The 27,899-nt window shown below is 55.6% G+C and overlaps 2 protein-coding genes and 1 long non-coding RNA gene across 3 annotated transcripts; 1 reads left to right on the top strand and 2 right to left on the bottom strand.

Moving 5' to 3' along the window:
• On the bottom strand, nucleotides 36–7,487 carry HOXC11 (homeobox C11). Its single transcript, XM_021091724.1, has 2 exons — nucleotides 2,515–7,487; nucleotides 36–1,287 (listed from the first exon to the last, which is right to left on the bottom strand). The coding sequence occupies exons 1-2, from the start codon at nucleotides 3,194–3,196 to the stop codon at nucleotides 1,055–1,057; spliced, it is 915 nt and encodes a 304-aa protein (XP_020947383.1). The 5' UTR covers nucleotides 3,197–7,487; the 3' UTR covers nucleotides 36–1,054.
• LOC110260667 lies at nucleotides 7,544–12,692 on the top strand. Its single transcript, XR_002343964.1, has 3 exons — nucleotides 7,544–9,210; nucleotides 10,537–10,633; nucleotides 12,413–12,692. It is a non-coding gene; the product is annotated as an uncharacterized LOC110260667 (long non-coding RNA).
• On the bottom strand, nucleotides 19,383–21,893 carry HOXC12 (homeobox C12). Its single transcript, XM_003126197.3, has 2 exons — nucleotides 21,284–21,893; nucleotides 19,383–20,511 (listed from the first exon to the last, which is right to left on the bottom strand). Exons 1-2 carry the CDS (start codon nucleotides 21,891–21,893, stop codon nucleotides 20,273–20,275), a joined length of 849 nt encoding a protein of 282 aa, XP_003126245.2. The 3' UTR covers nucleotides 19,383–20,272.

The following is a 27,899-nucleotide window of genomic DNA, read 5'->3' as shown; positions in this document are numbered from 1 at the left end:
AGGGGCTAATAAAAGGGTCAAATAAAATCATAATATTGAACAGAATGAAATATCTTTATTTGCCACAAAAAAAAAATTCACAGCAATCCCTCTGGGACGAGAGCACGGTGGGGATTGCACACGTACACACGCACTCACGCACATGGAGACGGGTGATTCGAATCTCATTCCAGGCGAGTCCACCCCACATCCCCTCCGGGTAGAAAGAAACGCTTGTGAAATTTATTTACAAAAATTCAGGCCCCAGCATGGAGGAGGTGTCCAATCCCTATCTCCCTACTGCCTCTTCCACCCCAACCTTTTTTTTTTTTTTTTTGCCTTAACAAAAGTGGTAACAAATGCATAGACTATAGCTATAAATTCATGGAGTGGGGCACAGCTTGGAAAAAGGTTAGGAAACCTCAATGCACCAGTTAAGACATTTCAAAGGAGGGCTCTACACGCTCAAGGGGAGAACAACTTTAGGCTCGGGCGGGGCCTGGGCGCAGACGGAGGTAGGACATGGACGTGGCACACCTAACACCAGGTCAAAGGAACAGAAATTTCACAGCAAGGCGGGATCACATTTAGCTGCCCCCTAGCAGTGGGGCGAGGTGGGATAGGGGCGGGGAGCCCCTGGCCGTCTCCCCTGGAAGACGCGGTGTCCTAGCAGATCTTCCCACTTGGGCAAGGCTTTTAGTTCAAGGATTGTTCGCTTCTGGCGGCCACTACTCTCGCCCCTCCCCCGCCCAATCCGAGCAGCAAGACGTTGTCGCGAGGTGTGTTTTCTTTTAAATAAAGAGTCTTGGCCTCGGCGCCAACGGTGTCCACTCGCCGTGGGTCAGACACTTTCCTTCACCCCCCTTTCCAGGCCCGGTCCCTGTCCCACATGGAGTCAGACCAAGGTGAAGGAGGTTCCAGAAAGAAGTGCGGGCAAACGGCAGTGGGGGCCAGCCCTGGCCACAGTCCAGTTTTCCACCCGCGGAAAGGAGGCGAGTTAGAAAATAAAAACTTAAAATAAAATAAAATAATCTCCCCCTTCCCTCCCCCCTCCCCGAAAGGGCCCGGTCTGCGGTTACAGCAGAGGATTTCCCGAGAAATACTGCAGCCGGTCTCTGCTTAGTTTTTTTTCTTTCATCCTTCTGTTCTGAAACCAAATTTTCACTTGTCGGTCCGTCAGGTTCAGCATCCGGGACAGCTGCAGCCGCTTCTCTTTGTTGATATACACGTTGAAGAAAAACTCTCGCTCCAGTTCCCGGATCTGGAATTTCGAATAAGGGCAGCGCTTCTTGCGGGTGCGGGGGGCGTCTGGAGGGGAGGGGAGGGGGCAAGTGCGAGGAGAGGGGGAGAGAGACACGTGAGACCCGGGCGACCCCAGCCCGCGGAGCGCTCGGCGGCCCCTCTCCCAGCCCCACCGCCGGGCAGCCCTCCCGCCAGGCCGGCCGGCTCTCCTCCGGGGGGACGCGGCAGCGCGGGGGCCCAGCCGCGACCCCCCGCCAGGGCTAGCCGTGGCGGACGGCGTCTGGGGGAGATGGAAGCCAGCCAGCCGGGGCCAAGGGCGTCCCCGTGACCCCCCCTCCCCGCCCCCAGGCGCGCTCCTGGGCCCTGTCCTGCGCTGCCCTCCTAGGGGGCTCTGAAAACCCACCCCCCTTCCCCCAGAAATCCGGGGGGAACCGCGGAGAACAGGCGCAAAGAAGTGAGACCGAGCGACAGTCGTGGGGAGGCGGGGAGGAAGCGAGCGAGCAGGCACCAAAGACACCCGAGAACCGCTTCCGGGGGCCCTGGCGCCCCGGGACGCCCGGCCGGTCGCGCCTACCCCGCGGCCCGGCCAGGCCAGCGCCGAGGCCGCGGGCCCCAGCGAAACGCTGAGCCCCAGGCCCGGAGCAGAGAGCAGAGTGGAGCCCTGAGCCGCCTCGCCCCCACCCGCTGTCGCCGCTGACCCCCGGGTTGCTCCGGGTTCTGCTCAGGGACCCGCGCACGCAGAGTTTGAACATTTCAAAAATAGTTTTTAAAAGAAGCAGAGCAGCCCCGGCTGGCCTCCCCGGCCTCAGGTTCTGCTCCATTGCCTCTCTCCCCCACCACTCCCCCTCGCGGAGTTTCTCCCTGTCTTTCCCTTGCCCTCCCCCTTCTCCCCCTCCACCCCTCCCCTCCCTCCCACCCCCGGCGGCCCGGCTCCCCATCCTTCCTTAAATGCTCCTCTAAGTTCAGGATCAAAGTTAATATCGCCCGCGATGGTGGCGCTTTTAAAAATTTCACAGACCGAGGGAGATAACGGGGAGGGGGTTCACCCGGCTTTTCCAAAGAGCCCTTTTCCCTCCCTCCCCACCCCTTCTCCATCGTAAAAAGTCGAGTCGTTGGGAGAGAGGGCTTTGTAGGTTATAATAAAATCCTTTGAATGCTTATAAAACTCCACATAAAATCGGACTGACCCAAAACACGAGGCCGTCCCCGCTCCCCTCGCCTCCCCCCTACCCTCGCCCTCCCTCCCTGGCTCCCTCCCTCCTGCCCGCCTGTTTCCCGGCCGCTGCTACCTACTGGGGGCGGCTCCCTTGGCCGGCTCCTTGGCCGCCGAGTGGGCTGAACCGGACGAGCTGGGATTCGTGTGTTCCTCCTCGGCCTCGGCCTCGGCCCCTGCCTCAGCCCGGGCCGCCAGTCCCGAGGCCGGGGGCGCCTCGGGCTCCCCCTTGGCCTCCCCCTTGCCCGGGCAGGGGGGCTCGGCCGGCGCGTCGCCGCCGCCGCAGTAGGCGTTGTCGAAGAAACGGTCGAAGGCTTGAGGCAGGACGCTGTTCTTGTTGACCGAGGAGTAGAAGCCGGCCGGGGCGGCGTGCGGGGCGCTGGGGTGGTGGTGGCCGCCGTAGGAGCCTTCGTTTTTCATGAGGATCTCGGTGACGGTGGAAGGAGGCAGGCACTCCCGGTGCATGAGCTCGTCGGCCGCCGCATAGCAGGAGGAGTAGCTGTTCCGGTGGTGCCACTTGCCGGAGGGCTCCAGGCCGTAGGAGACCTCCCGGACCGGGGGCACTTGGGCCGGGTAGGGATAGGAGATCTGACGAGAGGGGGCCTGGGGCAGGAAGGAGGAGACCGTGGAGAACTCGGGCACGTAGTAAGTGCAACTGGGCAGATAGAGGTTGGAGGCGCAGCTCCCTCGCTCGCCGAAATCAGCGCCCCTCTCCTTGCGCGACGGCGAGCAGAAGTTGCCCAGGTTGACCGAGTTAAACATCGTTCTCTTCTCCTGCCGGCTCCAGATGGAGGTTTTGGACCCGGTCTAGCGAGGGGGGAAAATTTGGGAAGGCGAGATGACGCGTTATCCGTCTTAGTCTCTCTCCCCGAGCACGTGATCCAAAGTAGATATTGTCATATATCAGTTCGGAGCACTTCGCAGGCGTAGGAGGGGTTCTCTCTTAGGTAAGATGGGGACGTTCAGGCGATTGGTTTGCAAACACCGCAGAAACATTATGAAAATCAATTGCAGATTTGTATTCGTTTTTCTCTCGACACTCCCCTCCTCTCCATTCCACAGAGCGAGCAAAGGAGGAGAGAGAGGATTGGGGTGGGGTGGGCGGTGGGATGGGCGGGGGCGGTGGCTAGGAGGGGGTAATTGTATTTTTTTTCTAGCTGCTGCTTTTTTTTTTTTTTCTTTCCCCAGGATTGGGAGAAGGAGGAGGGTTCTCGCATATGGGGGGTCTTGCCTCCTCCCTGTGATCAGCCCAAGACTGGGCTAGGGATAAGGACCTCTTTCTCCACTGCCTGACTCTGCCAGAGATGCGAATCCTTTCCCCTCAGCTCTCAGGGACTCTTACCCCACCAGCCCGAAGGGGTCCAGTGCCCGTTTGCAAGAGTTTGAAGAACTCGATTCTTCTTCCGTCCAGGGCTGGGTATGGAGACTCCCTTCCCCCTTTGAAGAGACTCCCCGGAAGAGTATCAGAAGTTTCCCAAAGGTGAGGCAGCCCAGCAGCAAGCCAGTGTCCCAACTTTGTCTGGCTTGCTGTGCTGCCGGCGGCAAGGGACTCAGATTAGTCATAAACAGTGGCAAGCAGTGAGCCAGCCGCCCAGCCGGTGCCTGGCGAAGTCTGGGAAAAACCTTCTCTAATGTTGTGTTAAATATTTAGTATGAGAGAGTGGCCCTGGGTGAATATTTCATGCCTGCCTTTATTGTCAATCAATGCGCAGAAAGCTACATCCACTGTGGATTTTTAAATCTCAAACCTCCAAGAAAAAGGTTGGAATGAGAGCTCTGTATCTTCTCTGTTGGGGAGGGGGCTGGCTTTGGGTTGAGGGCTCAGCCTCCGCTTGTGCGCTGACAAGAAGCCCAGTGACTTGGAAGGTCATTGGGGGGGGGGCTGGGTTTGGGGCTCATGTCCTTGGATGATTTGGGGGCCGTAAGGTGGACAGTGGGGTCAGGTATAGGTCTCTGAGATAGACCAGCTGGGCAGTGAAAGGAAGCTAAGGACCTTGGACAGGCAGGGCTGGGCCAGGGGCCACTCCCTAGTGGAAACCCCCAGCCCCTATCCCCACTCCCCAGGGGCTGCAGCCAGGCCTTGGGGCCTCATTTCTTCTTCTCAGCGCTGCTCTTCCCTCCCCTACCTCTGCCAGCCTCCTGGGTGGCTGAGACCCAGAGGGGGGACTCAGTGGTTCTGCCCTCCTTTGTCTCCCATCCCTCTGGGCACCACAGAACACATCTGGGCAGCTGAAAATCAGTTTATTGAAAGGTTCTGGACTGGGTACCAGAGCAAATGCTCGGGAGCAGAAAGCAAACTTGCATCCACGGAGGAGCCACCTGGGCGTGATCTGTGATCTGTACTATTCCAGTTGGCGGGAGGAACTGAAGCTCTCAAGGACTCAGCCCATTGCGCTCTTAGGAAAAGCCAGAAATGGCTCAAACCTCTTCTTACCCCTCACTCTTGGTTCGAAATGGTTTCACTTTAACAACATTCTTTGTATTCCATTTTCCTTGCTGAACTTGATGAGGTACTGAGGTCCCGTCCCCAGATGGGGAAGACACAAAAAATGGTACCTTGCCCCCCAAATACGCCCCCCCAAAATCACTCTTTCTCAACCCTCCTGACACCTCAGATTTGCTTTAGAGCAACACCTGTGTTGGCGCCACCTTGGCCATGGACCCCATTCTTGAGGTGGCTCTGGCTTACCCAGGGATAGGCCTCCAGCACCCCTCTAACCATTCACTGCTGGGTGCTGTTTCCCAAGCCCTCCTTTGGTCCTGGCCAGATCTTAACTAGGGGCAAAGAGGATGTAGATTGGGGCCTTGCTAAAGAGTGGGCTTCAAGAAAAAAAAAAATCTGTTGCTTTTCCTCTTTTCTCTACCCCTTTTTATAGGGTGAGCTGGGGCCAGCGTTTTTAATTATAATGATGAAGAACTATGGACTATGGCTTTTATGGGGTTCGTGCTCTCCTCATTAAACTCCAGTTTATTGGAGGCAAAATGTTCCCCAAACAGTGATAGGAACCCCTACGCCTTGCAGAGGTGTGGATGAGAGTTCAGTCTCAGCTCTGGCTTTCCCCACCTCCCTCCAGGGCCGGGCTTCCTCCTCCATCCTGGCCTCCAGGGCCTTGTGGGGCCCAAGCCCCCAGGGCAAATTCTGCACCAGCCAGGGCCGACAGTGGGGAGGGGGTGCGCTTCCTGTGAGGAGACAGCTGTGGGCCTGAGCACTTGAATTTGACCACCAAAGTTTATTCCAGGGCCACCATAAAAGTGAGCCAGGCGGCTGCAAGGAGCTGCTGGCGGCTCTATTTCCTTGAAACAAAAAAGAAAGGCAAGAAAAAAAAAAAATGTCGAAGGAATCAATGTTCAGGAACCTCTAGGGTCTCCCAACAGAGGCTTCTGAACATTAATATTTTTCTCCCCAAAGTAAGACACAAAGTTCAAGAAATTTTTTTTTCTAGTTTGGGTCTGAGTTTTAATTTTTCAACAACATTAAAAAAAAAAAAATCCCAGGAACGTTGCTGCTGGGGTCAAGGAGAAAAGGCTGGGCTCCTGAGGTCAGGGAGGCACTGATTGGCAAAAATGCCCCCAGCTTGGGGGAGCAGCCTCCCTGCCCAGCCCCAGATCCGGGCCACTTTGAAGCATAGGTTGAGCTGTCTGGCCCAGCTTGCCCTCCTCGGGTATCAGTGCCACCCTCCCAAAGATGTGAGCTCCAAAATCAGTTCCCCAGAGTCCCGGCAAGCCCTATTCCATGGCGTGCAGGTGGCTTTTCCCCCTCATCTCACAGGGGCCTAGTGGCCTCTCTACCTACTACAATCCCAGCTTTCACCTGAAATCCTCCTGGGCAGGGCCATCCTGCCAGCCCCACTGGCTCTGGGTGGCCTCAGTCAGCATCGCCTGCCTGCCTGGCAGCCAGGTTGCGGGCTGGGTAGCTGCCCCAGTACTTTGGCCAGGGCGGCGGCAGGCAGCACCATTCCCTTCCACACAGAGACACCAGGGGCTGCTTCAGAAGGGGGTTCGTATTGTCCAGATCCCACTCAGCAAACCCCCCCCCCCAGTACTGGGCTTCCTTGCAGCTTGTCCACCTCGTGCGGCTGCTCTGGAAAGAGTAGCTTATTGTAGGGAAAGGGGCTCCATCCACAGACCTAAAACTGGGAGGAAACCCAGATTGGAGAAAGGGGGCCCTTAGAGCGCTCTGGTCTATAAGTCCAGTCCCCAGTGCAGTCAATAAAAAGATAAGCAGTCAGCGGGTGGATACCCTCAGCGGTTCAAGGCTGAGCCGGCAAGGATTGCTCTTTTTTGCACAAATCTCTCCCTTAGAGCAATGCCGCTGAGTTTAATAATCCCTTTAATATGCTTGGGGATTTTCAGGCCAGTGGTTTATTCTGCATCCCGGGACAACTCCCATCCCCAGCCAGGGAACTAGAAGGAAAAAGCACTGTCAGTTCTCAGCCCCCATTTCTCCTCAGCCCCCAAAGCCCTAGGTCCCAGGTCAGGCCACCTAAGAGGAAGATGCCCTGAGGTTCCTCTGGCCCCTGGACAGGATGGGGAGGGACAAGGGCAGCCCCTCTGCCCCCCGCAGCCCCACCCTCCTTCCTCCACGGAGGGATTGTCCCTGGAGGCTAGCAACGAGACCCCATTTCTCCCCATAAAAGCCCCATTTTACGAGCCAGTTTCACTGGACCCCTCACCAAGTGCTCTAAAATGAAGGAAATGTCTTAAAAGCAGTCTGGAAATGGAGCCGCTACCACTGGACCTTGGTTTCCAAACCCAGTTGCAGCAGCACAGAAAATGCCTCTTCCGGGCAGGACTGCCCTGCTGGGCCACCCGGATCTCCGACCTCTCGGCCCAGCAGAGGCCCAGTTGGCCCAAGCCGCCATTCTCCAGCTTTAGCGCCTACTTAGGCTCGGACCCAGTCCGCGCAGATCAAAGTGAGCTCGCGGCATTTTTATGAGATCAACTTCAGTGGCTCTTTACTTGTAATCAGACGCCTGGGCCGAAAATGCAAAAGGGAACAGCCCAGCAATCCAAAAAGGAATAAGGGAGAGAGAGAGAGAGAGAGAGAGAGAGAGAGAGAGAGAGAGAGAGAGAGAGAGAAAGAAGGACAGAGAGAGACGGGGGGGGGGGTGCGTGAAAAAATTCAGGTGACACATAATAAGAAGATTCTGGTCATCAACCAAAAAGACCCTTTGCCTGTGTCAAGAATGGTTTGTGGGTCTGTCCCTGTCTTCAGGCCCTACCATTTGCCTACAGATTTCTCCCCCGATTTGGGGGGCCCGGGAAGCCTGACTCGGCTGTGTGCTGAAGCTTGATCCAAAAGCTTCCACAGTGTGGACCTGCCATGTGGGGTGAGTGTGGCCGCCTGCACTCACTTGCCCCAGCGGGAAATTCGCCTTCTGCTCATGATTTAAAAGTCTCCCATTTTGCTGCTCTCCTCTCTGCGGTCTCCGTGCTTCTCCCATCACACTACAGCCAGAAGTTGAGTTACAGGAAGATTCGCCAGAGATTTATCGCCTGGCCCCAAACTTGGAGAGCCTCATTGTCATAAACAGCCGTCTATTGTCTAGACTTTTATCTCCGGGTATGGATCGTGCATTACTGAGGCTCAGGAGACCCAGGCCTGGCTCTGTGGGGTGTGTGCCTGGCTCTGTGTGGTGTGTGCGAAGCTCAGTGCTTGCTCCCCCCACCTCCACCAGCCCCCAGGGGTTTCTGTAGGTAGGTTTAGGAGGGGACACAAAAGTGTGTGTGCTCTTGGAGCTGGGCAGGTACACCTGAGTGTCCAAGGATGGGGGCTGGAAATGGGGACGCGTCTTCTATGCCTGGGAACATTCTGGTGCATGTACTTATGTGTTGGGTGAGAATTTGTCACGGTATGCTTTGTTTCTGGGGCATTTTAAGTGTTCCTGTCTGGGGCTTTTGCGGGTTTTATTAACCTGCATCCGCTTGGCTTGTTTATGTTCCTTCGAAGTGGATCATCTGGTGTTTTTCAATATTGGGCCCATTGTGTGTGTGTGTGTGTGTGTGTGTGTGTGTGTGTGCGCGCGTGCATGCGTGCGCTCGCCCACGTGCATGTCTTTGGCTTTTCTGAGAAAATGGGTTTGGATGATACCTTTCCAGTGTCCTCAGATTCCTTCACCCTCCCTAAATCACACCTCAGCTTCTGCCTTCAGGACAGCAGCCTCTGGCCCTGCTCCACTCGCTGCAAGTCCCTAAATCTCCCACGTGGCTACCAATTTTCTGTCACAGACACAAAAACACATTTTTTCAGGATGAGGTCTGGCTATCTCTGTCTCTCCCACACCAGGGGGAAATGTCCCCGCTTGTAAACTCCCTCCATTCCTGGGACTCCCCCTCCCAGAGCCAAGGGGGACCTCAGAAAGGGCTTCCCCAGTCCATTCTGACCTTTAAAAATATTTTCCTCAGAACTCTAGATAATGCCAGAGAGGGCCTGCCACTCTCTCCCTGGGGCTTGGTGACAGCAAACATCCTCATCCTGGCCACAGTCTCAGCCCCTTGAGCCCAGGCAGTAGGACACTGGCCCAGCTTAAATGTCCCTGGGAGAGACACTTAGCACCTTAGATCTCGGGGTCAGAGGCTGTTTTGGAAAGCCAGGATCCTTTAACACCAGCAGAAATAATCAAATCCTCCCCCTTTGTTTTTCATTATCACAACACCGTGTGGGAGGGCTGCAGGCTGGAGGTCTGAGAGCTCCCTGACCACCCTCACTGCTCCTGGCGGCTGCTCCCACCTGGGCCCCAGGCCCCGCTTCAGAGCCCTGAGGCTTCCTCAGCCAGGTAGGTCAAGTGGGAGGGGACTGATCCCAGACAGCTGGTTTTCCAGTGGAGAAGGGTGTAGGTGACAACCAGGAGGGAGTTATGGGGTGGAGGGGGGCCCATCAGATTTAACCAGAGGTCCCCCACCGGTGTTTTCTGAGCCTCCCTCCCTTCCCCTGCCATGAGCATTCCTATTTAAAAAGCAATGATTGGGCCTAAACAGGGCTTCGTGGGCGCAGAGCAGGCGAAAGCGAGCTGCGAGGTCTCCTCGGAAAGAGGAGAGCCCTTCGCAGACACCCCCACGGCCATATTCATTATCTCGCGCGCTTTCACTCCCCCCACCTCGCCTCCCCCTCCTCGCTAGTGCTACCCTGGTACCCCCGAGGGAGTGGGTCAAGGATTCCACTGCAGGCTCCTTTCTCCGCCGCCTTCCTTAGGCCGAGCCCGCCCGATGCCCGTAGCCCGGGCCGCGGCGGCCGCCGCCGCCGCTCCGGAACTCCTTGTCCCTCCGGCGGGCGGGCGGCGGCGCCGCTTTAACTCCGTCTGTCTCTCCCTGCCTCCCCCCATCCCTGCTTTTCTCCCACCTCCCAGAGCGACAAATACCTAAATACTCGTTCCTCCGCACCCAAGGCCTAGGCTGAGCCGGCTCAACGCTCCCGGGGGTCGCAGCTGCGGTCCCGGGTCCGTGCGCGGCGCTCTTCGCTCCCGTCCCCCACCCCCGGCGGCAGCCTCCTTCTTCGCTAGTTGCCGGGTTCAACCGCTTCTCTCTCGCTTTCCCGCTTCTCCCCCTTTCTTTCCGCCTCTGGATCTGAGAAATAAATAAATCCACGTCTCCTACCGCCTCCGCCCTCCCCACTCGTGCTGCCTCACTTCCCCTCCTCCTTACCGAGTGTAACCGCCTCGTTTTCGAAGGAAATCTTAACAGTCAGACATCTAAGCTGTAAATGAACTTTTCTTTGTGATGGCTAATTTTCTCTCCACTGCTTACGTCCTGCTCCGCTTCGTGGAATGGAATGGATTTAGAGTCTGCGGTAGGGGAGGGGGGGCGGAGTGGGGAAACGGAGCCCAGAGTTACAGACAGTGGCGAGAGATACGGAAGACGGAGAGATACCGAGAGAAAAAGAGGCGTTGGGGTGGGAAGAGGAGGGCGAGAGGGAGGGAGGGAGGGAGGGGGGAGGGAGGGGGCCCCAGCTGGCGGGAGCGGAGCCAGAGGGAGAGAAAAGGAGAGAAAAGTTTCCCGGAGTCTTCATTAGTTGACTTCTCTGTCCACTGCTTCCCCCAGCCGGCCGAACTCACCCCCAGTAAAGGAAGGAGGGGGGCTTTTTTTTTTTTTTTTTTTTTTTTAAGGCCCCAAAGACTCCAGTGTTTACAAGACCAGAAATGCCACGGCCACGTCCCGGCAGAAAGAAAGGCTGAAATGGAGGACCGACGCCTTCCTTATAAGGTACGATGCTAACTTGACCTTCACTTTGTCATGGCGCCCCCCGCCCACCCAGACCGCTGCAGGCAGCCAGGCAGAGCCCAGGCGACCCTGGCCTCTGCCTCCCGGCTTCCTCTCTTTGTCAAACTGCTCTCTTCTTTCCTTTTTTTTTTTTTTTTTTTTTTCCATTCCTCCTTTTCCTTTCTGCCCCTTTCTTTCCTTTTCCTACCTTTTAAACTTCTTTCTTTTTTCCCCCTGCTGTTCTTTCTGCCCCTTTCCTTGCACTCATTCCTTTGATTTCTGCCTACTCAGGGTTTGCCTTGATTCTCTCTTGCTGGACTCTCTATCACAATCTCTTTTTTTTCTCTCTCCTACAGTGTCCCGATCTTTTGAATCCTGGAAACAAGAACAAATATTTTCAATACTCTCCCATCCCCATCCCAACTGACCTCCACAGCCCTAGCCTGGCTTCTACCCCTATGCAGGTATCCCTGGGGAAGAGGGTCCCAGAAAGAAGGCCAATTTGGGGTCAAAGGGGGCTTCATTCTGGGCCCAGTGCCCACTTGAATGGCAGTGAACTTGTTCTGGGTGAGACCCTGTCTTCCTCTCACTGGCCTCACCTGCCAAGTCTCTAGTGGTTTTGAACTGAGAGTGAAAGCCTTGGCTGTTGGGTGCCTGGGAAGAGCAGAAACCACTGTTTTTGAGACTAAGAGGAAGGCTTAAGTACCGAAAAGTTGTTTGCCCGTCTCCGAACTGTCAGCCCCTAAAATCCTAGACATTTCACTTAAGACATCTGGAGAGGGAATTTAGAGAAATGGGGATTTCTGAAGAGTTCCCCCCCCCCACACACAAATAGGAAAGAAATAGATTATCCAGGCCTCTCTACCTTGCCTCTTGCTGCCTCCCAGGCTTCAACAAAGCCTCCGACATTAATCCTAATCATATCTTGTGTGGCTATAAAATAAAGGATATTATGGACACCCCTATAATTATCTATTATTCGCTTACTTGTGATAATTACAATACTGGGTGAGGCAGGTCTATGCAGACAAAGGAGAGCCAAGCAAATATCTGGAAAATGAAACTGAATCTCCATCCCTTCTTGAGTATGTTCCAGAAGCTGTTAGCGCTTCCTTCTTGGTTTAGGTATAGCGTCTTGGAGGGGATAGGGTGATAATGAGAGACCCTACCACCTCCTCTTCTCCCGAACACCTCCTTCTCCTCCCCCTCTGCACAGACACCAGTAAGGATCAGACAATCAAAGGAAAATGCCCTTTCTCTCGCCCTACAATTATCTGGATAATTGCATGAATTCTTCCTTGAACACTGCTGTGGAGTCAGGGTTGGGATTTCAGCAGGAAGTTCAAGGGACAGGATTCCAAATGGAGGAAGCTGAACGGAGTCCTGCGTTCTTACATTCCCAGACTTTATAGTGCTGTCTAGTGTTACACTGCTTCTTCAGGCAAAGATCTTTGTTCGCCTTCAGTCATATTTCTCCATTCCCCCTCCCTTTCTTTCTCTCTCCCTCCCCCTTTTTTAGACCCTTTAAAGGAGACTCAGATCATCTCTGCTCTTAATAGATGACTATAAAAATAAAATTAATTCCCCCCGCCTTTTAATATCAATATCTTTCCGGTAAGTATGCACATTGGTGAGAATAAACAGAATTAAATGCTGCAACCCAAACCAGCAATTACAACGAAGGGTTCTTTTTTGTTTTGTTTTGTTTTCCACTGGGCTTATCTCGGAGTGTTTACTCTGCCGAGAGATAACCAGGGGATATTTGATTGTTGTTTTTACAAGCTCACTGGGGCCTGAGCCAGTACCAACCTGGTAGAAAAAGCAACCATGAAGCCAGAGAGAGAGCCAGAAGAGGGAGGAGAGCGAGCGCACCAGACCGAGATGAAAAGGAACCACGCAGAGAAATGCAAGGAAAAGAGGCGGCAGGTTCCTGAACGAATGTGGCAAAGGGCAAGACAGGCACTTATGGACAGAGGTCTATGTAATTGTATTTACAATTTTTTTTTTCTTTTTAGGGCTACACTCGCGGCATATGGAAGCTCCCAGGCTATGCCGCAGCCACAGCAACTCGGGATCTGAGCCGCATCTGCGACCCACCCGCAGCAATGCTGGATTCATAACCCACTGAGCAAGACTAGGGGATCGAACCAGCATCCCCCGGACACTATGTTGGGTTCTTAACTCACTGAGCCACAGCATGAATTCCTAAAAAAGAATTTTTTTTTTTAATTTGGGGCTTGATGAAGAAAAGGGGACACTAAGCAAAAGGGGAGGGGAGAGGGAATTACTTGAGCCACAGCATGACCGCCCCAGAAGGGGAGAACACTGCATAAACCTGACCGGGGGCTCTCACACCAGCTCTGACTTGCCACTACCCCACAGACCGTTGGGCTGGGCCCTCCAACCCACCCCCCTTGCGGCCACCCGGGCTTGGGCTTCCCTCGCTCTCCTCTCCTTATCATCTCCATCTTTATGACAAGGCTTGTTAACAAGACCAGTGAGCTGGCCACGCACATCTATCTCAGCCTCTCACGCTCAGCCAAGCAGCAGCCGGCGGCGGGGGGGGCGGGGGGGAAGGTGAGGCACTAATTAATTGATTCCTTTGGACAGTAAAATATGGCAACATCTACACAGAACCCATCAACTCATAAACAATATCTCTGTTGGGTGTGAGTGTCTTTCAAATAATTTTTCCATAGGTGTGTGTCAGATCAGTCCTGGATTTTTAGCTGCTAAAAAAAAAAAAGACCCAAGTCTAAATTTGAGGGCCAAAACGGAGTTAGCTTGGCACCAGAAACTTCTTTAAGTTATTACTGTCTCTGGAAAAGCATTGGGAGTGGGTTTTGTTCTAAAAAACTTGAGTTATGGCGTAAACTTTCTGGATTGCTTGTATAGACCTGGCCAAGGTTAAGGATGAGAACTGGAGCTGAGGAGCTGGGCAGGCCAGAATCCTCTTCCTGGTTGGCTGGGAGCAAGTGGGGCTGCTCTGGGATTTGAGAAGGGGCATAGAAGACACGGTCCAGTCTTTGCTTCATACTTCTCCCTGGACTTGAGCTTTAGAAAGTAACTTTAAAAAATTTTAAACAAACCTTAGCTTTCAAGGAGCCTTTGCATGCCCGTCACACACCTGGAAACTGCCTGGTAAACACCTTGCCTGGCTGCTTCATTTCCCTCTTTTTCCCTTTCCTAAGTGGCAGCTCAGAGTAACTCAATATTTATCCCAGGTCTAGAAGAGCACATTCGGAGATGGAAGGGGTAATGTAATGGTACAAAACTAATTCCATACAGGTGTGGTTGTGATTATGCAGTCAGATCCTTCTGCAAACAGAGCTGAAGGCTCTCAATATACATCCTGGCTTCAGACAAGAGATACAACAGGAAAATAGAGCCAGGAGACCACTCATATAAATAATCCACCCCGAGCGGACATAGAAGGGGTTTTGAAAACCAGAAATATAGGACAGAAGAGAGGTTCAGCTGATGAAGAATGTCATTGCCAATGCCTGAACTTCCTCCTGCTACTGTTTTTAAGATTGCTAGAGAAATGTGTGTTATAAATACAATAACGTGTGAATCCAGAGTATGTACTTCAATATAGTTGGTAGGCAGACACCATGTATGCTAACATAATCCACAGAATATATTTGTCATACTCTGGGATGATATGCACTTTGTGTCTATAAAATAACGTGATGTCTTTTCCATGCAGTTTTTAAAATGTGGCTATATTAATATCTGGATGCATTTTCCATGTAATGATTTCATATGTCCTTTGGCGTGTACATACCCATGTAGCTAAGTGGATGCAGGATTGTATCTTCCCTGTGTAGGGTATATGCAAGTGTACTGTTTATATATGTAAATGAATTTTTACATGTGATGGGTATGCATGCCATGTGCAATCTTTTCTCAGGAAGCTGCTTTCTCATACAATAGACAAAAGTGTCTCCGTATGTATATTTTCTAGAGAAATGTATTTTCCATGTCCAGAATGTATATGTAATATCAATCTCTGTGCATTTTAGACTGTTTCAATATATTGGTTATATCGGCAGTATGGCCAAGCGTGTATTTTGGGGCACATTTTTTCCATGCTCCGAATGTGGACTATACATCTTTCACAGGGAGCTTTTCTGGCAAGAACTGCTGGTGTGTTCCATCCACACAGATGGGTCCCTGAAGGAAGTTCTCCACTCCAGGTCAGGGCAACCAACGAACTGAAGGCTTATCTCGGAGTCCCCTGGAAGTGACTCCCGCTCAGAGAGGCAAAATCACCTCCAGACAACCGGCTGGGTCACACTGGCTAAAGGTCCGCAGCGTTTGGTCTGGTCTCGACCAAGCCCAGTTCCTCGGCTCCGGTGCCAGGCTCCTTCGGGCGGCACCGGCGTTAGGAGCCTGGGACAGAGCCGCTGGCGGTGAGGAGCCCGGCGAGAGAGCGGCCGAGCGCTGTGGGGACGTCGCGTGCCCAGCAGTGGGAGGGCGCTTAGGAGAAAGGCCTGATTCCCGCAGCCCGGCTGTGTCTCCGACTCGGGCCGTTCTTCGAGGTCACCCACAAACCCACGGGGCGTCCCCCAGGGCTGGGACTCAAGGCGGAGCGGCTGGGCGGGTCCAGGTCTCGGCAGCCTCCGCGGCTCCGGCCAGCAGGGGTCATCCGGTCCTTCGCGGGGGCCGGCAGCCCTCGGGCGGCGACCTAGAGCTGCTGGCGCCTTTGGGCAGGCGACTACGCGGGGCGGCGGGGCCGGGGCTGGGAGGGGCGCCGGGTTTCCTCTCCCCAGGACCCTGGAGCACCGGAGCGGGGACCGGACCGGGCGGGCGGGAAACTGGACCGAGGCCCCGGAACCCTGTCCACCCGGCCCGGGCACGGAGCGCTCCAGGCGCGGGTGCTCGGGGAGGGAGCGGACAGGGGCCGGCTTCGCCACCAGCGGCCAGCGGGCCTTTGTCTCGGGGCCTCCCCTGAGCGGCTCGATCGCGAGCTTAGTGCCGGCCGCCGCGGTGCAGGACGGCCGGTGACGGCGGGCCCCGGCCGCATGCTTCGCAGCTCGGTCTCCACGGAGGCAGACAAGGAAGGACAGCCGCTGTGGGCGAACGCTCGGCGTATGCGCGGCTGCGGGATCCCGGGTCTGCAGCCCACCTCACGCTTAATTAGACCAGAATCTTCGGCGCTTCCGTGTGCCTGCCGCGCAGAGAGGGTTAGGGGCTCCAAGGTGCATTTCCCGCACGGGACCGGGGACTTAAAAGCCCTCCTGTTTTCCTGGTAACGGCGGGGAGGATGGGCGGGAGCTCCAGCCGGTCCGGAACCCAAGGTCCCGGGAGTTTGCTTTGTTAGAAGATCGGGGCCGGCCGTCCCTGCTCCGCTCTGGGTTTGAGCCATCGATCGCTCCGGGTTTCCGGCTGCATTAGCATCCACAGAACCCGGGCTGCCTGGCCCACCTCTCGCCCCGCTCGATAGCGGCTTTAAATACCAATAGCTGCGTCTATGCAGGTAAAGTGGAGTAGAACTGGGTGGATAATCAGGGCCAACCAAATACACAACTCATCTGAATGGTGTAAGTTTATAAATATTATTTTCTACCTGAATTCTCCACATAACCCTCTCCTTTTCTTGTCGCTTGAAACCCAGTTAGAGACACTTTGTGCTTTGTCTTAAATCGGTGGAATAAATTGTAGTTTGGGCGCTTAAACCAGACAAATAATTGCAAAATAGATGCAATCTTTGCCCAGACCCAGAGCTCAGCTGCGCTCTGGATATTTGGGCTTGTGGCTCCAACCGTGACCTTCTCTTTGGCCAGGAGACCCAAGGACTTGCTATTCAGCCACTGAGAGGAAACTATACTGTTTTTTCTTCTCCGACAGTTTCTCCAGTTTTTGAGTCTCAGGGTCTGCATAGGCAACACCCCAAAAGGAACTTTCCCTCTCAGATCTGCAGTGTCTCTGGGAATAAATCAAGAGAATAAATTAAAGGCCAGTTATTCCTGACCTCCTTAAATCCCCTCTTTCCTATTTAGCCAGAAATGCCTTCACTGTTAACTCTTCCTGTATAGATGCAGTTCAAGAAGAGGGTAGTCTCTTGCCTGGATTCACTGGGATTCATACTCCCCCCCCCCCTTTATTCAGACTCCGGCACAGCCACTCAGTCCTTCCCCCCACTCAACGCTGCCAGAAACTATCCAGTCCCCAGCCTCCCCTGCACTCTGTGGTCCCTTTAAATGAGTATCCTCAAATCTTGAGGGGTTCTTCCTGCTGAACCCCTCAGCTGGGGATTGGGGACAAAGGGAGGATAGGAATTGATCTAAATTGGCTACTTTTTCTAGTTGCAGGAGTAAGAAAAGGAGGGGAGAAAGAAAGCTTTCAGGGCAGGAGGCGTGGCTGGGAGGCTGGGCTTGGAGACTGCACTCAGTGGGGGCTCCTGCAATTCTTGGAGCAGGCCCAGGAGAGGGGGGGGGAGCTTGGAGGAGAGCCCTTGATTGGAGCCAGGCTGGCAGAAAGGGAAATTCCTTGGGGACCAGAAGCACAGGGGTGGATAGAGAGGAAGGCATCCCATCCCGAAAGAAGGGGTGAGGTGGAGGCGCAAAGAGCTCATGGGCTCAGCAGGGACTAGACTCTGGCCTGGGCCTGGACCTGGGCCTCTCTCTGGAACTGCCTGGAGTGGGTTGCTGGCTGACAGAGATGGAGCCTATTTCACCAAGTTCAAGTGGTTTTTAGTACCCTGTCTGGCCATCTTGCAGTGCCCAAGATGTACTCTTAGAGTGAAGCCACAGAGGTAGGAGGAAGTGTAGACCCACCAACCCCTGCCCCCTACCCCATGACATCACTGTCCCAGCTCCAACTGGCTCTTGCTCCTCCCCCTCCCCTGGCTTCACTTCTTGGAGATCCACAGCTCAGACTTCCTTTTGGTGGTCGCAAAGGTAGTTTCAGTACCCCCTCCTCCAGGCTGTCCACAGTATTTTTACAAGCCCACGACTCCTCAGATATCCCTCTCCTCCCGCCCAATCTAACCTCCCCCAGTTTTCTCTCTGCTAGTAATTGCATGGGACTGGAGATGGCAGCTCATCAACAGATCTTGGTTGCTCATATATTTTTTGTTACCCCTGCAACCACTCTTCCTTTATTATTATACATTTATTATTTTTATTATTCACCTGAGTTGGAGAAAATAAAGTGGGAAACAGCAAGGAGGCTGAGGAATCCTACTCTTTCTGGGTGGAAGAGACCATGTGTAGGGACCCAGTTTTAAAATTTTCTCTCAAAAAAATCGCATCCTCATACAGTCATGTTTTAATTAGCATTATTATTATTATTATTAATATGATGAAGCAACTCTGTACAAGAGCTATATAAAGGGAAAACGTGCTGAAGACAGACATTTAACTAGGAGGGCACACTGTAGAGAGCTGGGGAGGGAGGACGGGAAGGGCATCTACCCACAGGGATTACATGGGGTACTAGCTACAGACACAGAGAACAGAACACAGATTGACAGAGAAGCTCGCGGAAGTCAAGTTTAAAGCGACAGAAGAGAATATTGCATATCTTTGTCCCCTCACCCCATTTTGGAGTGTTCTGGTCTCTTCTCCATTAAGCTGGGAGAGTCAGGCTGGAGTGATGGAGCTCAAATCCAGCACCCCAGAGCCCAAGAGGTCATAGGAGGGGCATTATGAAGGGGTATAAGGGTGATCAGGCACAGAGGGGAGTGCCTTACACCCAGGGCCAGCCCACAGGAGAGTGTGCAGACAGCTGGCATGGTCGTGGCTTCTGCAAACTTGAAACAAGTTTATGTGGAGAGGGAAGTGTGGGAAGAGGGAAGAGTGTCAGGGGCCCAGTGGGAAATGGGGGCGTGTGATTGTACGGCCACTCTGCAGGGCAGTATTTGGGACCATGAGGCTGCCTGCTTGAAAGTACAGTCAGGAGAGCGGTGTGGGCCCAGTGGTGTACTGGGCAGCTGTGCCTTTATGTTTGCTCATGCCTCTGCACAATCTTATACAAGGACTTGAAGCTGCTGAGAGAGTTGGGGGTCTCTGGATCGCCTTTCCGGGGCGTGTAAAGAGAGACTCTCTCCAGGTGGGAAAAACTCCAAGCTAGGGGGCCAGTTTCACTCTGTCCACAGGCTGGGTTTAACTCCCATCAGTTCTGTTTCTCACCCTCCTGCTGCTGGCTAAGGTGGGTCAGCAGATGGGAGGTTGGAGGGCTCTCACCAAGAGGGATAAAAACATGTACAAGAAAGCAGGCAGGCTCCATCACTGCTTCTCTTCAGAAGCCAGGCCGGGATCTACTGAGCTGGAGCTGGGGCCTGAAGGGGGCTGTGAATAAAAGACCCTCGGCTGGAGAATCCACTTTCAGGCCTCTGCTGTGGTCCTTGAATCGGGCAGCTCCCCAGCCTGGGGGCAGAGGCGGGGGATCCTGAGACAAAGGGTGACATTGGGGAGTGGGTGGAGTGGTGGTGGGTAAAAGAGAGAAAGAAGTTGGGTGAGGGGGCCGATGCACCCCCCTTCTTCATTGTCACCAGCCTGGGAAACCCGGGGCTGAGCGGGGCTGGGGGTGGGGGTGCTCCGCGGCCGGTAGCCCCTTTAGGGGCGGATTCTGCTCCTGCCTCATAAATTATGCCAGTCCAGCCTCCATCCAGCCTCCATCGGCCGTGACCATGAACGCCAGCAGGGAAGGGAGAATCTGCTGCGGCTGCCAGAAATCCCCGGGCCAGTCAATGCCGAAGCTCCTTTCACAGCTTCTTGGGCTTTCCCGAGGGCTGGGGGGTGGGGGTGGGGTCCTTGGGGTGGCTACTGAACCTGAGCATCGTCCACTCAGTGCTCCATTCCCCACTTGCGGCTTCCGGTCCGTGAGCTACCTGGCAGCAGGAAGAGGGGCTGCCAGCACACCTGTGAGCAAATGGCCTCAGTGTGGGGGTGCTGGGGAGACGGCTGGGGACCAGGAGACCCTTTTGCGTAGCCTGCCCTAGAGGGGACATTGGCTGATGATCGCCTTGTCCACAGCCGGCTCTGCCAATGCCTATGCCCATGCCTCTGCCCGCTCTGTGTCCAGGCCTGGAGGACCCAGACCCTAGAGGACTTGGGCATTGGCGTTCACTCTGTTCTCCCAAACCACACTTCCCCCTAGGTCCCCCACTCCCTTCTGCCCTCCCAGAGCTACCCTGACCCCTTCTGCTCTCTCCACCAATCCTCCACTCTGGCTCCCTCCTCTCAGCCTCTTCTAACCTCAACTGCTGCAAGTTTGGGGAGCCTTATTTCCACTGTCCTCACCCTTGCCTACTCCGACAGGCAGACAGACTTAAGACCATGGAAGGAAAGTGGTGGAAGGGGGGTGTCTGGGTCCCCTTTCCTCCAGATCCTCAGGCGGAGGCCCGACACTCCAGTCCCACGTCCAACTAGCCCCTCCCCAGCCCCTCCCCCTGCCTGCCGCTGTGGGCATCCTTTCTCCCTGGCTGGGTTCTGCCCTTCTCTCTGGGACCTGGCAGGGTCTGCTGAGGGTGTGTGGGAGGGAACCACAAACAAAACAGACAAGAGGACGTCCAGGAAGGACCTGCCAGAGATGCCTGGCGTTCTAAGCGGGGACTGTATCCCAGGCAGCGCCCCCTCTTGCTCTCTGCCAGGGACAGGCTCAGTCTGGGGCTGGCACCCACATCTTGCTCCCCTAAAAGAAGGAGAGAGCTTGCTCCCTCAACAGAAGTCTTTTCTTTTTCATTCTGCGGTTCTGAAACCAGATCTTGACCTGCTGGTCACTAAGATTCAAGCGGTCTGAGAGTTCCCTCCGGCGCTGCCGTGTGATGAACTCGTTCACCAGAAACTCGCCCTCCAGCTCCGCCAGCTGCAACTTCGAATAGGGCTTGCGCTTCTTCCGTGAGCGGCTGTGGATCGGGTACCAGGGCGCGCCTGGGTGGAGATGAACCAGCAGGGTTGGCCAGAGGACCAAGAGGTGACAAGCTCAGCACCCTCGGTTCTTCCCCAGCCCCTTTCACCCTGGCCGAATGCCGGCCCCCAGACTCTTCCTCTCCTGTCTCCTGTCTTGGGACGCCTCCCATCCCCACCAACGCCTCCACCGCCTTCATCAATCTCTTTTCCTCCTTTCACGCTCTCTCCTTACCTCCCCATCCCTACCTCTCAGGGCAGTATCCCTGACCCTTCTATCTTCCTATCCTCTCACTTCTCCCCAATCCTCTTTTCCAACATACCCTGGCCCCTTCCTCTCACGCTCTCTAGGACGGGGAATCAGTTGGAACAGGCACGAGTGAGTGGCAAGAATAAACCGCATCCACTGGCCTTTCTTTACCAAAAAAAAAAAAAAAAAAAAAAAATTGTAGGTAATGGGAGCCTGTGGGAAGGTGGAGGGAGAGGCCTGGGGAGGACAGGGACCAGACTCTCCATCTCCACCTCCCAGGCCTTGGGGAAGTCTGTCAGATTCCCGTTTCTCCGGAGCGCCCTGCCCCCTCCAGCTGCAGGCCCAGGAAAAAAGGAAATCTCACTAGTTCTTTTATGGGGATATTTACATGTTTATAGGGCGCCCCCCCACACTCCTTTTTTAAAAGAAGCGCTTCCTCACCACACAGTCTGTCCCCCCCAGGCGGCCCTAGCTCAGTCCTACACTGCCCGCCCGGGTCAGACGTCCCCGTCCTGAGAAGCCTCGCGAGTGGGCCGGGGTCCTTACCGCTGGCCGCGAGCCCGCCGCCGGGGTTTAAAGGCGATACCAAGCTGCCGGGGTCGCCCGCGCCGGCTCCCTTGTTGCCCTCGTTGAGCAGGGACGAACTGGAGTCGGATTCCAGCGACTGGCACGAGGGCGGGTCGTGCGGGGGTCCCGCGCCCCCGTCGCCACCGCCGCCGCCCGCCGCGTAGTCGTACTTGAAACCGAGCGCGGGCGGCCCCGACGGCTCCAGCGGCAGCAGCGCTGCCCCGGGCCCGACTCCCGGGCCGGGATCGCGCCCGCGCTCCTCACGCTTCAGGCCCCCGCCGCCGCCTTCGGCGCACGGCTCACGGTAGTAACCCTTGCTGTCCTCCACGCGCGCCAGCTCGCACGTGCGGCCGAAGGGCGGGTTGAGCGACACCGGGCTGCCGAGATAGGGCTGCGGGTAGCCATTGCACGGCTCCGCCGACGGCCACGGCAGCGAGCACACGTTGTCGCGGCGCGGATAGGACAGCGAAGGCAGCCCGGGCAGCTGCGCCCCGGACGCGCGGAAGTTGGGGAAGTAGAAGGTGTCTCCCGTGTGGATGTTCACCAACGGCCCCACAAACCCGGGATTCAGGAGATTATGCTCGCCCATTTCCGCGGGGCCCGACCGGCGGCTTCTACTTTATTGCTATCTGACATTAAACATAGTTAAACCTGCACCGGCTACCCATTGGCCGTCCAGCTCACGTGGGCGCCGCCGCCAGGGGGATGGGTGGGGACAGCGAATCCCCCCCACCCCGCACCAACTCCAACTTCCCCCTTCCCCAATCTGGGGGTGGGGTGGGAGAGCAGCAACGGCGGGGGCAGATTTATTCGCTCGCTTCTGGTTTTTAAAAAAATCGTATAAAACCTAACGCAGAGAGCGAGGCAATCGCCTGACACGGGGCAAGAGGGGAAAAAAAAAATCCACGCCAAAAATACCCGCACATACAGGCTTCTGCACTCTGCACACATACCCCCCCCAGATGTATTATCTTCTCGCCAACAGCTGGCCGAGCAGCGCCCATCCCTCTTTAATTAGCTCCTTTATTAACTAAAACCGTTGGAATTTACAATATCTCCCCAATAAATTACTATTAGATATTGTGTCATATAAAGTTTACTGGCTGTTTAAGGAGACGGATGAGCCCTTTGGCTCGGGGTTTATTTACAGTAGAGGCGAAGTGGGGGTAAAGACAGGTTTCCCTGTCGCTGTCTCTCCCAGCCCTGCCGCTGCCACCATGCTCCCCTTCCTCAGCTCTTTCTCTTCAGGAATTTGGGGCACTCTCCTCCAGGAAGGACTCAGAGAGGATAACTAATGCCAGGTCATCCCCACTCTCCAGATGAAAGCCCCCCAGCTTCATACCTTCACTCACCATTACAGGAGGGATGCGGAAGGGAGGCAGAAGTAGCCGAAATAGGAAGCGCCCAGCTCAAGGAGGACTTGCCTGCCTGCTCTGAAAACTCTGGGAGCTGAACTACTCTTTCCCATGAATTCCGTAGGTCGGAGGGGCTTTTGGGCGAGGTGTCTTCCTGGAGTCTTTGCAGCAAGAGGCTGAGCTTCTAGCAGCACTTGGCTGGCGGGAGAGGCTTCTGATTCCCACTGCGGAGGAGTCACCCACGCCCCAGAACCAGCCCAGCCTGCCACTGGGACCATCAGATAACAGCACCCAGCCCAGCAGGTGTGCTGGCATTGAGGGAAAGAACTTCAGAGAATTATCTTGTTGAGGGGTTAAAATTATATTTATGGTGCTAACCTCAGAAGCTCTTTCCGCAGAAGGCTTGAGAACCCAACGCTCGCCATTGGTGAAATTAATCGACATCTGGAAACCACAATCCAATCTCAACCAAGCCCGCAGACAAAGCCAAGCAGATTAAAATGACAAAAGGAAACAAAAACCTTCAAAACGAGGTGTATTCTACTGGGGTTCAGAAGACAAAATACTCAGATTTCTCTGTGATTATCTCAGGCTCCTATGCAAACCACGGCTTTAAGTAACACCAGGTGAGAGAAACGGTTCGGCCGAAGTCTAAATATGAGAACACACCAGAAGATTAGAGAAAATTAGAGACAAGAGAATCCAAGAGAATATGGGAGAAAGAAACCCATGTAGGTGAAAGTTAAATATCTGAGAATGAGCGGAAGCTACAAAAGCAGATCAAAGCAGGAGATTCTCATCTCCTTCTTTTTCTCTCTTCTGCAGGACACGGCAGAGAGAAATGCAGATTCTTTGAATTCCACAGCTCCCCCCGGCGATTTCATATCCCAAACCATAGCTGCTCATGCGGACAGATATGTGTCTGCGCACGGGCGGCGCCCGGCCCGGCACAGCTCACTGCTTGCAGCTCGTCACCCGCACCCCTCGGCCGTTTCCCTTTCCCAGCCCTGGCCAGCCAGGCTGCCCGGCCAGGTCCCTCCCGCCCCGGGAGCCTGGCCCCTCGCAGGGCCCGCTTGCCGAACGAACCAAGACCCAGCGGTGGGATGCCTGCTCTCCTGCAGTCATCCTCCAGTCAGAACCGTGAGAGCCCAGGCGCCAAGGAGCGAGCAGGGGACCGCCTGAAGTGGCCTTTTTTTGTGCCCAATTGATTAAGGGGCTGCACGGCTACAGAGAGGAGCATCCCTCAGCTGCAAATTCCACGTCACATCATCTCCAATGTCTTCTTTATGCCCTCCTTTTCAAGATGCATTAATGAGCGTTACTGAAAATTTAATTTTTTATAAAATTTATTTGGGGTTGCTTTAGTCATTAAGATAAATAGGGTGTGACTTTAATACTGTGGCTGTTTTCAGCCAGAACACTGGCGAGGTCTCCAAGGCCTCCGGGCCTCCGCTTCGGCCGCTATTGTTGGTGTAGGAGATGCCGAGCTGAGTTTTGCCTTTGCCGGGGAATCCCTAGCCTTTTGGGGGTGGAGGCTCTCTTTCCCTCCCCATGACTCCAATCTCTGGACTTGGAAAGCTGGGAAGAAGGTCTTAGCCTTTCCCCATCCGTCCCTAGCTCGAAAGGCTCAGGCTCCAAGCTCTGCTCGCTGCCCTCCCGGCCAGGCCGCTGAGCATGTAGAGCGGCAGCCACAGAGCGGCAGATGCAACGCCGGGAAAATGAGGGTGGAGTGAGGGCTTCCTTCTTCCAGACATTCAGTTTCTCCCAGTCCAGTCTGGCCCCATCAAAAAAAAAAAAAAAAAAAAAAAAAGGCGGGGTGCTATTTTCCCCAGGTTTCCGACTCAGGACACTGGCGCACGCACAAACCCCTCTTCCTTCGATGCAGCCGACCTTGATTCCTCTCAGCGGGAGCTGCCGAGGACCTTCGGCCACATTCACATCACCAGTGTCCTGCTCCTCGAGGCTCACTATGAACCTAGGGGTTTTCAGGACCGAGGCAATCGAGGCGCCCAGCCTCCTCGTGCACCACCGCGGTTCTGTGCGCCTTTAAGGCACCCGGTCCTTACCCCGACTCAGACTAACAGGCCACCCGCACTGCTCCCAGCCTGGGTCCCCGGGGCCGGCGGGAGGCTCGGGTGCAAAGCTTCAGATCGAAATCCAGCCTTGGCCAGAGCTGCTAGCTGGGAGCCAACTGGAACTAAGTGAGGAGAGTGAGTGGTACTCGCAGCAGCCGAAGGCGGTGGGCAGCCGCTTCCAGCCAGATTTAATCCACCGGCACTTTGCAGCCCACAAGCAAACCTACGACGATGGCCAGACCCAGTCGCTGGAGCTTCGGAGCGAGCTGTGAGCCCACTCCTCCGCACATTCAACACATCACCAGGTTAGAAGAGGTGGACTGTCAGCTGGCCCCAGGACCACAGCTTTCTCCTGAAGCCGGCCTGGCTCAACCATGCCCCACTCATTAACTCGGGGGAGGGGGGGGGAATTAAAACTGAAGGCCAGGATGTGGTCCAAGCCTTTCCTTAAAGACCCACAGCAACCCTCCTGCTTCCTCGCATCCACCAGCTGGATGCACTGCTGCCTCTCTCCCGCACTGTCACAGCCCCGGTCCCTCCTGCATCTCGGCATCATTGCAGCCTCTGTGCGTCACCGTCACCACCGAGCCAGGCAAAAGGAGTTATTGTAAATTCTACGCCAGCCCTCGTGTCAGGGGCAAAGCGGCTGTGGGTGGAGGCTTAAGCCACCTCGGAATGCCTGTGAGGGGCTGTGTTCAGGCTCCTCTGCCAACCTGAGGTTGAAATTGCTCCCCACAGTGTTTCTCCCTAGTCAGTCCAGAGGCCAAGGCGTCCCAGTTCAAGGTCACTGCCTAGTTTGCACAAAGCGGTTCGGCCAAATATGCAAATGAGGTAGGGCCTGGGCTCCTGCAAGGAGGTGATGGGAGCCGGATGGGCCGGTAGAAAAGCGCCCGACCTCTCAGCTCTATGTTGCTGCAAGCATTTCGGGCTCAGGGCAGGATTTTGTCGAGTTCAGACAAGGCTGATGGGTGGAGGAGGTAGGGGGCTCAGACTCTCGCTTCACCAGCTGATCCAGGGGTCAGAGCCCACCTGGCTCCCAGGCTTCTATTTCACAGGTGCCCAGGACTTAAGGAGAAGTCCTCACCCTGGTGCTGCCCTCCAGGGCTCTGCAGTCTGCAGCCTCGGGAGGGGGCTTATGAGAGGAAGCTTGGGTGAGGGGGGCCAAGGCAGGCTTTCAGGCTCACACAGCAACTTGGGCTCAGGAGCGTCCTTACCTCCTCCAAACCTTCTGTGGCTCCTCTGGCCCCCCAGCCACCCCAAGATCCCAGCCGACTGCCGCCCAGGAAATGGGGAAGGGGTAGGGGGTTCCCAGGTGGGAACATCTGGGAGACCGTCTCTCCACCACGGGTCACCCGAGCATCCCTAAATGAGCCATCTGCCCCCATGTTCACTATCTTGTCGGCGCGCTAATAGTTAAAAAGTTTCGCAGCTCTGACATTTTTCCCCTCCGCCAGCAGAGGATCTCCTCCGCCTAGTGAATTACTGAGTGTCAGGAAAGGTGTGGGGACCAAGTTTAACAACAACAACAAAAAGCACCCTCTCATCAAACGCCACACCTACCGCCCCTAGCAACGTAAGGGGAGCCCAGGGCCTCGTCTCCGTGGGCCTGGAAACTCAGTATGGGGTGAGGACTACCCAGAGTGCCCTCTGCCCCACAGCCAGCCGCTCCTTGTGACCAGGGCCTCTGGCCAGGCCTCGCTCTGGGGAGGGGCTGAGGTCTGCTTGGGGTCTGCTCTGCCCAGCTACCCAACTGCTTCCCAAATCCAAGCCTCCAGTTTGAGGCACTGGGGGTGGGGGTGTGGAGGAGGAGGTGGGCGGATTGGGTGGGTGGGGGCAACAGGCCCCCCCACCCGAGGTGAGTGGGGGTGGGAGGATACACGCCAACCGCTCACCCGAGGCGGGGCTGGGAAGGTGGGAGTCCGCTTACCTTTGGAGGCAGACAAGGTTCAGAAGGGTGCAGGGCGGGGGTGTTCTCAGGCTCTGGGTCTCCCCCTCCCCAAGGCGGCTCGCAGACCCAGCCGAGGCATCCGTGGAGGGCGGGGTGGAGGAGGCGGAGGCAGCGACCAGCGGTAGGGCGCGGGAGCCCGGCTGCGGAGCATCTCTGGAGAGGCCGCCTTTTATGGGCGTTATTAGCGCCCCTGTCTAGACTGGAGACGACACCTCTGTGTGTAAACAGAGGCGGTGGCTCTGGCGGGAAGGGGCATGGCGCATCAAGGGGGCGAGCGGCCCTCCCCTTCTCTGGCCACCGGAAGATCAAGGCCTCTTCCACCCTCCCCCCTTGCCTGTGCTCCCTGTGATGTCAAGGTCAGAAAGACCTAGTCACGGTCAAGGCTAAAAGAGGAAGAGCCTGGTTGGTTGAGAAAAGGCTCTGGCCCCCTCCTCCTCCCAGAAGCCCCTGGCTCCCCAGGGCCCCTCAGTCCTTCACCAGCCAGCGCAGGTCTGGATACACATCTGCCTGAACCAGCTACTTGGAGTCTTTTGGGGAGTGGGCTCCCGACACCATCCAAGTCAGACCCAGGGGGGGAGTTCTCTTCTGAACAGAGCGGGGGCTGCCGCAGGGTCCCCAGCTCCAATTCTCCTCCGAGAGATGGAGATTGTCCCCAGGGCTGCCCCCGCCTTACACCCACCCGGGCCTGCTGACCCAGCCGCCTGTGGATCAGCTTCAGGAGCAGATGGTCTGGGGACAGCTGTGGAGGGGTCTCCGGAGAACCCTCGCTCCCTCAGGTGGGTTCCCGGCTGTGGGTGACTACCAGCTGAAAGGCCCCTTCTACTGGCCCTAGGTCTTAGGACTAAGATGTGGGCGAGGAATCGGATTCCCCCCCAGCCTCCAGAAAAGATCTAACTGAGCGCTCCCCAGCCGCCTGGTAGAGGGACCTCCTCCAGATGGAGAGTCCTATGAAGCTCCAGCTCACTCAGGGCTCCCAGCCCTGGCCATGGGGGCGGGGGTGGCAGGGGGACCCAGGAGTGCCGCTGGATCAGGAAAAAGATGTCGGAGGCCTCGGTCCCAGAAGAGAAGGGCTGTCCAATTCCAGGGGATGCCTCTGTGCTCACAGCCCTTCAGACCTTTTCTGTTCCCTTGCACCCGCATTTATTGCATCCCCTCTCTCATACAGACGCTAGGAGATGGGCCTCCGAAAGACAGGGGTTTTGTAGATTTGAATAAAG

This window comes from Sus scrofa, chromosome 5, assembly GCF_000003025.6.
Source record: "Sus scrofa isolate TJ Tabasco breed Duroc chromosome 5, Sscrofa11.1, whole genome shotgun sequence".
Lineage (NCBI taxonomy): Eukaryota > Metazoa > Chordata > Mammalia > Artiodactyla > Suidae > Sus > Sus scrofa.
This window is presented reverse-complemented; position numbering and strand designations above follow the sequence as displayed.

Bases quoted from the DNA above. Each gene is read 5' to 3' on its own strand.
- HOXC11 (XM_021091724.1), bottom strand. From the start codon at position 3,196: ATGTTTAACTCGGTCAACCTGGGCAACTTCTGCTCGCCGTCGCGCAAG. The intron at 1,288-2,514 runs GTAGGTAGCAGC...CCTCCCCTCCAG, and splicing joins GGCCAAGGGAGCCGCCCCCA to ACGCCCCCCGCACCCGCAAG.
- HOXC12 (XM_003126197.3), bottom strand. From the start codon at position 21,893: ATGGGCGAGCATAATCTCCTGAATCCCGGGTTTGTGGGGCCGTTGGTG. The intron at 20,512-21,283 runs GTAAGGACCCCG...ATCTCCACCCAG, and splicing joins CGGCGGGCTCGCGGCCAGCG to GCGCGCCCTGGTACCCGATC.